At 41.3% G+C, this 12,563-nt stretch overlaps 1 protein-coding gene across 1 annotated transcript in view; it reads left to right on the forward strand.

Moving 5' to 3' along the window:
- DOCK8 (dedicator of cytokinesis 8) overlaps positions 1-12,563 on the forward strand; it is a 240,320-nt gene that overhangs the window by 190,867 nt on the left and 36,890 nt on the right. The window contains exons 30-35 of the mRNA XM_030815609.1: positions 1,780-1,919; positions 4,116-4,298; positions 4,663-4,792; positions 5,762-5,849; positions 10,590-10,686; positions 12,066-12,200. Coding sequence (XP_030671469.1) covers positions 1,780-1,919; positions 4,116-4,298; positions 4,663-4,792; positions 5,762-5,849; positions 10,590-10,686; positions 12,066-12,200 — 773 coding nt within the window. The remainder of the gene's footprint in view (positions 1-1,779; positions 1,920-4,115; positions 4,299-4,662; positions 4,793-5,761; positions 5,850-10,589; positions 10,687-12,065; positions 12,201-12,563) is intronic.

Genomic DNA, 12,563 nt, shown 5'->3' on the forward strand with positions numbered 1-12,563 from the left:
GGCATGTGACTTGTAGCCCATTTTGAGAATCCTTGCTGGAAAGTTTCTAAAAAGTTCCATTTCAAGGGCTTGCTTGTTCCCAAAACCAGGAACCACTTCAGCACACATTCTCCAAAGTTTTCTTGTCAATTAGAATATTCCATATCAGTGACTGGGAATCAGAACTTTTCAACATTTGGTCTCCAAGCCTTTTAAACTTCAAAGACTTCTTTGTATATGCATTGAACTTTATGATCATGATGTAGCTGATGAGAGAAAACAGAGAAAAGTATTTTATTGTTATAGGTTACATAGTACATCTATTAAATATGGAATCTTTAGGTTGATAAACTCATGAGAATATAGTCTTTCAAAAAGATGCATCTGAATTCAGATTCCAGCCCCATTTGTTAATATAAGTGACCTTTGAAAGGCTCAACTTTTCCATGCCTTCTTTTCCTCTGTAAACTGTAAAAATGTGATAACGACACCTACCTTTTAGGGTTACGATAAAGACGAAACTAGAGAACTTGTATAAAAGCATTTTGCACAGCACATGTTTGTATCTTTCCCGCTTTTTCTTGTAACTATAACCCTATGGCAATTAAGGGGAAATAAGAATGTATCTCTATGTTAGTTGTGATCATGTTATCAGGTCTTGCATAATTTCCATGTGCTGTTTATTTAGCCATTTGTTTAAAATCCCAATGGCCTTAATAAGTATTTCTAAAAATTGGGTTTTGGCTCAGTTTGGTGGCTTACCCCTGTAATCCCAGCAATTTGGGAGGCCAGGGCAGACAGATCACTTGAGGCCAGGGGTTCAAGACCAGCCTGGCCAACATGGCGAAACCCTGTCTCCACTAAAAATACAAAAGTTAGCCAGGCGTGGTGGCACACCTGTAATCCCAGCTACTCAGGAGGCTGAGGTAGAAGGATGGAGGGGAGATGGCGCCACTGCACTCCAGCCTGGATAATAGTGTGAGACTTTGTCTAAAAATAAATAAATAAATAAACAAATAAATAAATAAGAAGAAGAACTGGGTTTTGTTTTCACAACTTCAGTGGAAGAAATGTTGTTTACCCTCAAATTTTTCTAAATAATTGCAGGCCCGGATGGCTGTAATGTCGACAGGTCTAGAAAAACATGAGTTTTTAGTAAAACATGAGTGAATCAATCAGTTGTGAATGTTTTACCACACTTTCCCCAGAACTGCTTGAAATATTAATAGTTTTTGATTGTATACTTGGTAGCATTCTTAAAAACCAGACTTTTAAATGATTTATCCTTTTTTTTGCCAGCATACATCTAGACCTATCTATAAATATGGGTATGTCTATATTACATAGATACAATAAATTGACATTCACTTTAAACATTTGAAATATAACAAATTATTGCTGAACTTGTGATAATAGCTTTTTATTCTATACAAGGTACTTGCTTCATTCTCTAATTGTAGGTTTCTTCTATTTGGTCATTATTTAAAATAATGTCATTTATTAGAATAGAGAATAAAGTTTAAAAAATTATGTTACAGGAAACTATTATGGATGTTTTGAAAACTTTTTGATCACACAATTTGAAAAATTAATTTCTAGCCCAATCTCGTGCTAGACGTTGTCTCTTTTCTTAGCCTGCTGTGTTTTCCTGTAGATGATAGCAGATACGTAATGCTAAACATCAGGCTTAAAATTACTGTGCTGACTTTAGTGACTAGGAAGTATCAGTCTCTTATTGGGTAGGGGACGTAGGGAAATGTCATGTTTGACTTGACATCACAAATGATGTTTTCATTGCAGTTGCAGATACTCGCAGATACCGCACCAGCGGCTCGGATGAAGAACAAGAAGGAGCTGGTGCCATTAACCAGAATGTGGCTCTGGCCATAGCAGGGAATAATTTCAATTTGAAAACAAGTGGAATAGTGCTGTCTTCCTTGGTATGTTGGTGCACATGTGTCTGGTTGATTTTTCATCTCATGTCTTCTGTCATCTGTTTTGTTTTTTTTGTTGTTGTTTGAGACAGAGTCTCACTCTGTTGCACAGGCTGGAGTGCAGTGGCACAACCTCAGTTCACTGCAACCTCCGCCTCCGGGCTTCTTCATGCCTCAGCCTCCTGATTAGCTGGGATTACAGGCATGCACCACCACACCTGGCTAATATTTTCGTATCTTTTAGTAGAGACAGGGTTTCGCCATGTTGGCCAGGCTGGTCTCAAACTCCCAACCTCAGATGGTACATCCACCTCAGCCTCCCAAAGTGCTGGGATTACAGGCGTGAGCCACTGTGCCCAGCCTCTTCTGTCATCTTCTGATGGGAGAACTCAGCTTAGAGCAGGCATTGATGCTTTCTGCCTCATTTTGCTGGAAAGAATCATTGTGAGGCTGGCAGCTGAGGTGCACACAAGTCAGAAAGAGTTCTGGCAACAGCAAGAGATGTGCAGATCAAATTCAGGCAGTCCCAGTGGTGCTGAGTTCAAGTTCAAGAAACCACAAAAGAGGAAAACTTGGGAAATCTGAAATCGTTGCAAAGGAGATCAAACCAAGGCTCCCTGAGGGTGGAGGCTTAGGCTGTGTTCAGTCTATGTATGTGTAATTCATACTGTGTTATGCCTCCAAAAAAAAAGACTGAAGGAGGCTGGTAGCTTAGTGTAAGGGCTTCTTAAGCAAAAGACTGCAGCTTTTCTAGGACCCCAGGGAGCCTAAGGAGGGTTGTTTGGCTCTGTCCTTTTGCATGGACTCTGTGGGCTTAAAGATGGGCTCCCCTGGGAATGTATCCTCTGATTCAGTTGAGGTGGAATTCATCTCTGTTCGTCGATGAGCTCTGACTATCCCTTGTGAAGACAGCAGTGCATCCTCCAATGTCATTTACTTTCACATTTCAATGTAGGGTATAGATGTGCAGAGAATTTAACTTGCTTCTCCCGTGAGAAAGCAGCATCCTGACCTAACTCTTCTTAATGGATGACTTTCTTCTCTTCCTTCCAGCACTTAGCAAGCCCCATCCCCATGAGGACTGGGGGGACAGTGAGGCAGGAAGATGAGACAGAGAAAAGACATTTGAGATTTGACATCACTGATCTTACTGTTGGAGAAATATTGTGTTTTATGACCTCCTCCACCTTTCTAATATCCATCTTACCGAAGTTAGCTGCTTGAGGTGGTTTATGCCTTTTACATTATTTGCCTCTAAGGGAAAAACTCAAAAGCCCAAAGTTCACCTGTGAGAACATGGTCCTTGTGAGGTTGTATCTCAAGATGTCCTTTATTCTTGTCAACAAACTCAGAATAACCAAAGTTAAAGTTGCTTTATAACCTCTATTATTTCCATCCAAAACTAACATTTCCCTCCCATACCCACAAATTCCTCACTGCAATTTCACCAGTACATTCCACTGGATATTAGCTACGCTGCATGAACCAAGGGTGCAGCCTCATTATTGTTGTTTGTGTTGATGAGATGAATAACAGAGGGTGTGCTCAGCACTTTAAAATGAATACTTGTGGCCAAAATATTAAAGCAAATAGCCTGAACCCCCACACCCCAGCCCCAGGCAAACATAAATTATGGTTAAACTTCCGTTACAGAGAACTCCACAAACATGGATTTGATTAATTTACTGAGCAGTTCATGACCCTTATGTTATACTTTGCACTATGTAACAAAGAAGCTAAATCTTGAACAGGAAGGTTATTCATGGCACGCAGCCAGTTTCCTTCTCTCCTGTAAGTCTAACCCTCTGCTGTCCAGCACCAAGGAGAAATACTTGGAGATCTTAGCAGCATGGAAGCCCCTTTGTATCCCTGGGATGGCAGCATGCATGATCAAGGCCCAGGGCTGATCACCAGGCCACACTGCTCCTAAGACAGAGGTACTCAGATACGTGGCTGAAAGCCTAGCTCAAATACTGCCCCAGGTGAGCCTCTTTGCTGAGTAGCCCTACTCAAAGAACATAGCTTCCCCTGCCTAGGGAAGGCAGGGCTCCTGGAAACAGATCTCCAGCTTAGCAATGAAGTACAGTCATGGTATTTTAAGAGAACACATTGAATTTTTCTGTTGCTTGACTGTTAAGCCTCAAATTTTTCTGTTGCTTGACTTCTTCCCTGGCCTCCATCCCCCAATCTGCCTCCCTCCAGCCCTATAAGCAATACAACATGCTGAACGCCGACACTACTCGCAACCTCATGATCTGCTTCCTCTGGATCATGAAAAATGCTGATCAGAGCCTCATTAGGAAGTGGATTGCTGACCTGCCATCAATGCAGCTCAACAGGATTTTAGATCTGCTTTTCATCTGTGTCTTATGTTTTGAGTATAAGGTAAGTCTGGAGTGGCACAACTTTATACCAGCTCTTATCTCCCAAGTGTAGTTCTGTCTTGTTACTCATCCCCTTTGTTTGGGCCACGGAGGCATCATTAATTTTTCTCATTTCTGTATTCAAATCCATAACCCATTTGTAGGTATAGATATGATCATTTCACAGGGAAAGGATCTCTGCCTTCTGCAGAGAGAACCCCGTTTCTGTTAACAGAGTTTTGGCCGTCGGATGTTCCCAATCAGCATCTCAGCGTAGCACATGTCAAACTTGGCTGGCATCACTATGGAGTGTGCTGTTTTGGTAACTCTCCACATCAACGGAGATCTCACCAGAGGACATGTCCTCCTACCTCTGTCTTGTCCAGGGAAAACAGAGTTCTGACAAAGTCAGTACCCAAGCCCTGCAGAAGTCAAGGGATGTCAAGGCCCGGCTGGAAGAGGCTTTGCTCCGTGGGGAAGGGGCCAGAGGGGAGATGATGCGCCGTCGGGCTCCAGGTGTGTTGAACTGGCCCTTCCCTGCTCTCTGTCAAGCAGTTTTTCACTGTTTTTGGGGAGGAATGTCCTCCCAACATGATTAGACACGATTACTTTCTTGAGATATTTACAGTAGTGTCAGAGACAGCAGATTCTGGGAGTCTGTGTGTGACATTCGTGTTAGCCCTGTGCCTGTGAGGGAAAGCACTGTTCTACAATCACAGGAGCCCTGAAAACAGCACCAAATGACATCTTTTAATTAAAACTTGTTGATGGTAAAAGGTCACCTCTAAGAATGTCAGTCATGGATGAGGTGGAAGGTGTTTCCCTCGAGGCTGAGGCCTTTCTATGTGACATTTGGCTAGTCTATCCGGAGCATGGTCAAGAAACTGAACAGTTCTAGGCCCACGATCATCTTCTCGATCATTCAGGGCACTATTAGAATGGAACCAATTCCCTGAAATGGCTTCAGAGTGTCCCAGTCATTCAAGGATTCCCCACAGGAGGAATGATCTCAAAAAGGCTGAGCTCGAATAGAATGAAATCCCCAGGTACCCTCAGTCTTACTGACCATGATCAAAGTAAAGCAGAGTGACAGCTGATTGTATTCGAAGGGCCACAGTGGCAGGGAACTTGGAGGGAGCTCATAGTTTTCAGTGGTGGTCAGGTACCCTCATTTGACACCCATACTTTCGTACCCAACAATTCAGTAAGCCCTCATAGTTTCACAGGAATCCTCTGCTCGTGAGAAATATCTCTCTGACATTCCAGAAAGGCAGAGGTTCTTCTTATATTCTAGTCTATCAATCAAAGAGCGGGCCAACTCGGACATAGGCATGGCGACTTTGTCTCCCACCAGCAACCTGCATGGACTCTAATTAGCCCGAGAAATGGTGCTGAGGCCTCTCAGTTGAGCTTGTTATGAACTTCTGGTTATCTTGGAGGGTTTCATGCTAATCAAATTCCTATCATGCATTTCTTAACTCCTAGGGAACGACCGATTTCCAGGCCTAAATGAAAATTTGAGATGGAAGAAAGAGCAGACACATTGGCGGCAAGCTAATGAGAAGCTAGATAAGTGAGTCACTCAGCAACTTTCTGCTACTTTTACCTAAAGTCCAAAACTATTTTTCCCAGGCTACTTGTATTACTGAAACAACTGCATCCTTCCAAGGGTTAGAAAATGAAACATCATTATCTGTGTAAATACAATTCATCCAGGGACCCAGGATAATCAAAGGTATAGGGAGTTGTGGTTTCCAGCTCTTTAAAATTTGTCACATTGATAAGCATTTAAAGAAAACTAATATTTCTTTAGCAACCTCAGATGGCTTAATAAAAGCAGCTGATTTTGCAGGGAGGGTAGCAGGGAAATAGAGAAAGCAGGACACGGTGCCTAGGACCATATACTTTCATATCGATATTTCCTTTCTGGAAATGTGTACGAGATACACATTCAGAGATACTTATGTCAGTGCTACTTAAAGTTGTTTTTTAAAACTGAAAACATTCTAAATGCTCCAGAATAGAAAAATATATTTAAAAGTTGGATTGCCATCAAAATGTTTCAAAATCATTTTAATGACATGGGGAAATGCTTATGACATAATGTTAAATGAAGAAAGGCAGGGTAGACACTTGGTTTTCAAGTATCGTAGTGGCTCACCCCTGTAATCTCAGCACTTTGAGAGGCTGAAGCAGGTGGATCACCTGAGGTCAGTAGTTCGAGACCAGCCTGGCCAACATGGTGAAACCCCATCTCTACAAAAAATATAAAAATTAGCTGGGCATGATGGCAGGTGCCTGTAATCCCAGCTACTCAGGAGGCTGAGGAGGAAGAATTGCTTGAACCCAGGAGGCAGAGGTTGCAGTGAGCTGAGATCATGCCATTGCACTCCTGCCTGGGTGACAGAGCAAGACTCCATCTCAAAAACAAACAAACAAAAAGAACCTCAAATCTCTGATGACATATAGTCAATGTATATTTTAAAGGCTGGAAGGAAATTTACCAAAATATTAACTGTGGTTTTCTTTGGGTGCTGGGAATGTCGGTAATTGATGTTTTCTCTTTTATACTTTGCTGTGTTTACTACAGTAGATGTGTATCATAATATATATTGTTATCAGAAAAAATTATAAAGAAATGAAAGAATAAAAAAACCTGTTTGGATCGAGATCTATGCTATAGATGAATAGATATATTGATGTGTATTGCTATATATGCAACAATTTAGACATATGAAAGCTAAAAGTATATACGTTTGACTAGATAGCACGTTTCCAATACCGTTTAGCCACAGGCAGCCTAATGAGTCCCAGGGTTCACTGAGCAAAATGTTGTGGAGCTAAAATCACTCCTGACACACAGTTGACAAGATAGGATACCCCCTGGGTGGTGAAGCACCCATCCAAGGGGGTATGGGGCAGACTCGATTAGCAGTGCTGTTTTGTAAATAAATGTGAGTTAGTATCTTTGTTGTTACCACAAGAATGAATCATTCTGGTTAACTTTGGGGACTTTTGGGAGTCACATTTATTTTAAAACATTAAAGAAATAAGTATATTTTTATTGTAGATGTGACTTGGAAACCCAGTTGTTGGTATCATGCCTATTTGCTTTGGGTGTGTTATTCTTGCACTAAATTCCCTGGACTGATTTATAAAATACTTGGATCTGAGAGTCCATACATTCTACTTTGGGCAGTGAACAACAACTGCACAATATGCATGCCGTGGGTGCTACAGAATAGCTTAGGTGGTTTAGCTCATCTACTCTACTAGATTAAGAGAAGACCCCTAAGTAGGCCTGTTTTGCCCGGGCTGTAAACTGGTGTTTCGGAAAACCTTTCCCTTCTGCTTGCAGGAGCAGTACATTACTGGTCCTAACCACGCATGGCCCTACCAGTTTGCTCTAGGTTAGTTCTCAGCTCTGCTCTACGTGGTGGGCTGCTGGTTATCAGAGCTACTGATTCACATCTACAAATTCTCAGGGGCTTTCTGCCTTTTCTTTTTTAAAGGGAAACCATAGTAAAATTATAACTGTTCAACCTACCTACCTGGAAAATTTATAATTATAATAATGGTGTCTTTCACCCTCTTTCTGATCATTTTTCGATTATTTTGGCTCTATTTCTTTTAGAGCAATGATCTTCCACTTAGGCTGCATATTAGAATCACCTGGGGAGCTTTAAAAACTATCAGAGCCCAGCTGGACCCTAGACGACTTCAATTGGAAACTCCAGCAGGACCCAGAAATCAATAGTTGGTAAAACTTCCCAGGTGATTCTATTGCCACCAAATCCACTGTTTTAAAGGAATAGATGGTAAGCTTTTTTTCTTTTTTTTTTTTCTTTTCTTTTTTTGAGACAAGGTCTCACTCTGTCACCCAGGCTGGAGTGCAGTGGCACAATCACAGCTCACTGCAGCCTTATCCTCCTGGCCTCAAGCAATCCTCCCACCTCAGCCTCCCAAGTAGATGGGACTACAGGTGTGTACCACCACAACTGGTTACTTTTTGTATTTTTTGTAGAGACAAGGTTTCACCACGTTGCCCAGTCTGGTCTAAAACTCCTGGGCTCTAGTGATCCACCTGTTTTAACCTCTCAAAGTGGTGGGATTACAGGCATGAGCCACTGTGCCTGGTCAGATGGTAAAGCTTTTAAAAAACCAGATTAGTGGTAGTGATGGTTGCACAATATGAATGTACTTAACGCTACTGAACTGTATACTTACAAATGGTTAAGATGGTAAATTTTTATGTTAGGTGTACTTTATCACAATACAAAAATTTGGGAAAAAAACAGATTAGGATACTCTAGATCTGTGCTGTCCAATACAGTAGCCATTAGCCACATGTGGCTATCAAATGCTTGAAATATGGCTAGTTCAAATTGAGATAATAAATCAAGATAAGTGAAAAATACACACCAGATTTTGAAGGCTTATTGTGAATAAAAGAATGTAAAATATTTCACTAGTAATTTTTATATTGCTTACATGGAGACAGTATTTTTTATTTTTTAGGGTAAACAAAATATATTAAAAATAATTTCACTTTTTCTTTATTTTTTTAATGTGGTTACCACAATATATAAAATGACATATGTGGCCCCCATTGTTTCTACTGGACAGCATTGCTCTAAATTTAAAACTAAACTAGCAGTCAATTAATTAAAAAGGATGATAAGGGGCTGGGTGCAGTGGCTCACACCTGTAATCCCAGCACTTTGGGAGGCCGAGGCGAGTGGATCACGAGGTCAGGGAATCCAGACCACCCTGGCTAACGCGGTGAAACCCCGTCTCTACTAAAAATACGAAAAAGTAGCCGGGCGTAGTGGCGGGCGCCTGTAGTCCCAGCTACTCGAGAGGCTGAAGCAAGAGAATGGCGTGAACCCAGGGGGCGGAGCTTGCAGTGAGCCGAGATTGCACCACTGCACTCCAGCCTGGGCGACAGAGGGAGACTCCGTCTCAAAAAAAAAAAAAAAAAAAAAAAAAGGATGATGAGGTGAAAATGGTAAATTTGATGTTATATGTATTTTATCACAACATAAAAATTTGATGGCTCATGCCAGTGGTCCCAGATACTCAGGAGGCTGAGGCAGAGCATCACTTGAGCCCAGGAGTTGGAGGCTTCAGTGAATTCTGATAGTGCCACTGCACTCTAGCCTGGGTGATAGAGCAAGACCCTGTCTCTAAGGAAAAAAAAAAAAAAACTTTTAGAGTTCATTTATTTTACACGTATATTTTCACTTGGAGAATGAGAAAAAATGTCAAGTAGCTTGGGACCAGAGAGCCTGTCCTAAACATGAAAACAAGTAAAACACACAGAAGTACTTATTTTTTGAGTCCTCAGTGGTATATAAGCAGCTGCAATGCCCCCATTATTAGGTTAATGGGACTCAAGAACAGCTAAGTGGTAACCCTGGTCCAAGACATATAAGCTGATATAATGATACCCCAACCCCATGGTAACATCTTGGCTACTGAGGCATCTTGGTAAAGTCAATTCTTCATACCTCCCTTTCCTTGCAGCTAGATTTGGATGATGATACAAAATATCCCTTTACAGTTTCACTTAGATTTCATAAGAATGGAAGGGCTAGCAAAAATAACCATTCTGATTCCTTAAAGTGAAACCTAATAGAGGAGCGAGCACCAGGCAATTTCCCATTCCCTAGTGGGCAATGACCAGTAATGTCCAGCAGGATATTAGATCACCTGCCCTACGGGAATACAGTCTTGTTTCCCAATGGAAAAGGACGAAAGACCCCACGCAGTTGGCTGAGGAACCTCAACGTGATCTTTGGGAAGTTAAGAGGCTGACTGTCGCCTGACCTGGCTCTGAAGCTCCACCCTTTCCTAACCCAGCCTCATCACTGCCAAGTTCACATCACATCCAGTCTCACTCTCTCTCACATATTGCAGGGGCTTCCCCTTACTCAGATCTAGAAATGGTTTCCATGCATGAAATACAGCCATGGGCCTGAGGCTTTAGGCAACAATCTGATAGGGGAGCTTAATTGCTAGTAGCAGCTAATAACTGCTTCTCTACCCATAGTGTTATTTTTATAATTGTCCTCATCATTATTAATAATAGTGGGGATGAGGATGACCAGGGGACCTTACCTAGACAGTTGTTTCAACAAGACATGAATCACAGAAGGCACCTGCACTCTAGTTACTCAGGGCCGGTTGCTCTGTTTTCGTTTCAAGGTTGACTATTCTGGAGATTTCTTTACACCTTGGTGCATAGATTGCCATCATGGGAACCTGGCCAGGTTTGACATGCGCTTTAATTTGACCTCTTGTTGTTTCCTAGAACAAAGGCAGAGTTAGATCAAGAAGCCTTGATCAGTGGCAATCTGGCTACAGAAGCACATTTAATCATCCTGGATATGCAGGAAAACATTATCCAGGTGAGGAGAACAAACACCCAATCCGATCTGTTGGCTGTGAATATGTTTACTAGAATAAGGACTTCTTGATGCAAAATTGTGAAAGACATAAATGTGATCGCATAGTAACTTTTTTTAAAAAATGAAGTTGAGAAGTTTACTATTTGCAACTGTGTCTACCTTATAAATTCCAGAGATACCAAACATTCTTCTGGCTTCTTTGACTTAGGGCTTACTTGGAGAGGGTTAGGTGTTTGGCCAGCTGACCCACTTGGTTAAATCTGTGTGAGTATGTACCAAGTTTATAATATGGATGTTGGGTTTGTCGTTTAGTATCTAGAACAGTAGTGGTAACTAGGATTTTTTCTGATGGGTCAACTCCAGTTGAATGATGGTCACTGTCTGATATGGGAGCTATGATTATGACTAGGCTAGGTAAAAATAGTGCTAAATTTGATAAATGATGTCTTCTTTGGACTTAAATTTGTTAAGGAAAGTCATTTGTACCATAAATTTGCCATCCCTGCTGTAGAAAAATATAGCTTTGTGAACTTTGTACCATACTAATTTTATCTTCTATGTGATATTTCCACAAATTCTCAAGCTGTCTAGGTAATAGTGAGTTTTTAATTACCCTGAAAAATGAATTCTTACATGTTTCCATTGAGAAGTCATTCATTACAGTAGGTCCAGGATTGCTTTTAGGGCTAGAAGAAATATTGTTGAAACACAATGAAATCTTAATTCTCTAACTTTTAAATTGTCTAAAATCAAAGTAATCATCATACAAAAATAAACACAAAAAGTATGTGATATTTTTGTTAACTTTAATATCTTTGATAACTTAAATGCTTGGTATCACATTCACCACATCTTTATATAGCACAATATTAGGTGCCAAATATCTATACTAGCCCCCAAATATATTTGCAGTTTTCAAAGAAAGGTGAAACTTTTTGTTATTATCCTTGGTGTTGTTAGTCCTTCTGTAGGTGATAAACAAGCTTCTATTTAGAAACATTGCTGCCACCAAGCAGCCCCCATTGTACTGGGAAGCCCACAATTGTGTTTCGAATCCCATAAGGAAAGCTATGTCTTGTACACAAAGAAAGAACTTTCCAAAAGATATGACCCAGGATGAGGGAGATGGGCCTTACACCTTCATTTAGGAACCCAGAATTAGATATAAATCCCAAACTCATTGGGAGCATTGAAATGAAGCCATTTGGAAATAGGTCTTTGGTTCGCATGGTTAATGGATGATACCCATGGTGGCTCACCAAACTCTTAAGACTCACCACTGGAGATGGAACATCAGCATTACTGAGCTAATTGTCAGGAACATCCAGTTCATTGGCACAGTGCAGGGATTCAATGATGCTGCCCTTCCATTCCCCCAGGCGAGCTCGGCTCTGGACTGTAAAGACAGCCTGCTGGGAGGTGTTCTGAGGGTGCTGGTGAATTCTCTGAACTGTGATCAGAGTACCACCTACCTGACTCACTGCTTTGCAACACTCCGTGCTCTCATTGCCAAGGTAAACATGGGATGCTTGTTTTCTTCCTCTTAATTAAGAGTAAGATTCTCATCTAGCTTCACACTTCCCTCTTCAGGTGGACCAAAACTCACAGAGCATATTAAGTGGCATCACAGTAAAGGTTTTAAGTCTTCCTAGGAAGAAAGCAGATGCCCTGATTCCGTGGGAAGCCACCATGGAGAGAAAAGCAGTGGCTCCCTTCTTGAAATGTGGACCTAACTCTAGAAGTTTAAAATGGCCGTTCACTGAAGGTCTATGACGTGAGAACAGAGATCAACTGAGTGACTTAGCAGTTTCACTCTTTCTCTGTAATACCTCCGCTGAGTGAGATTAAATCCTCTATGTGACACTCATTAGTCTTAC

Source organism: Nomascus leucogenys, chromosome 1a (assembly GCF_006542625.1).
Source record: "Nomascus leucogenys isolate Asia chromosome 1a, Asia_NLE_v1, whole genome shotgun sequence".
Taxonomy (NCBI): Eukaryota; Metazoa; Chordata; class Mammalia; order Primates; family Hylobatidae; genus Nomascus; species Nomascus leucogenys.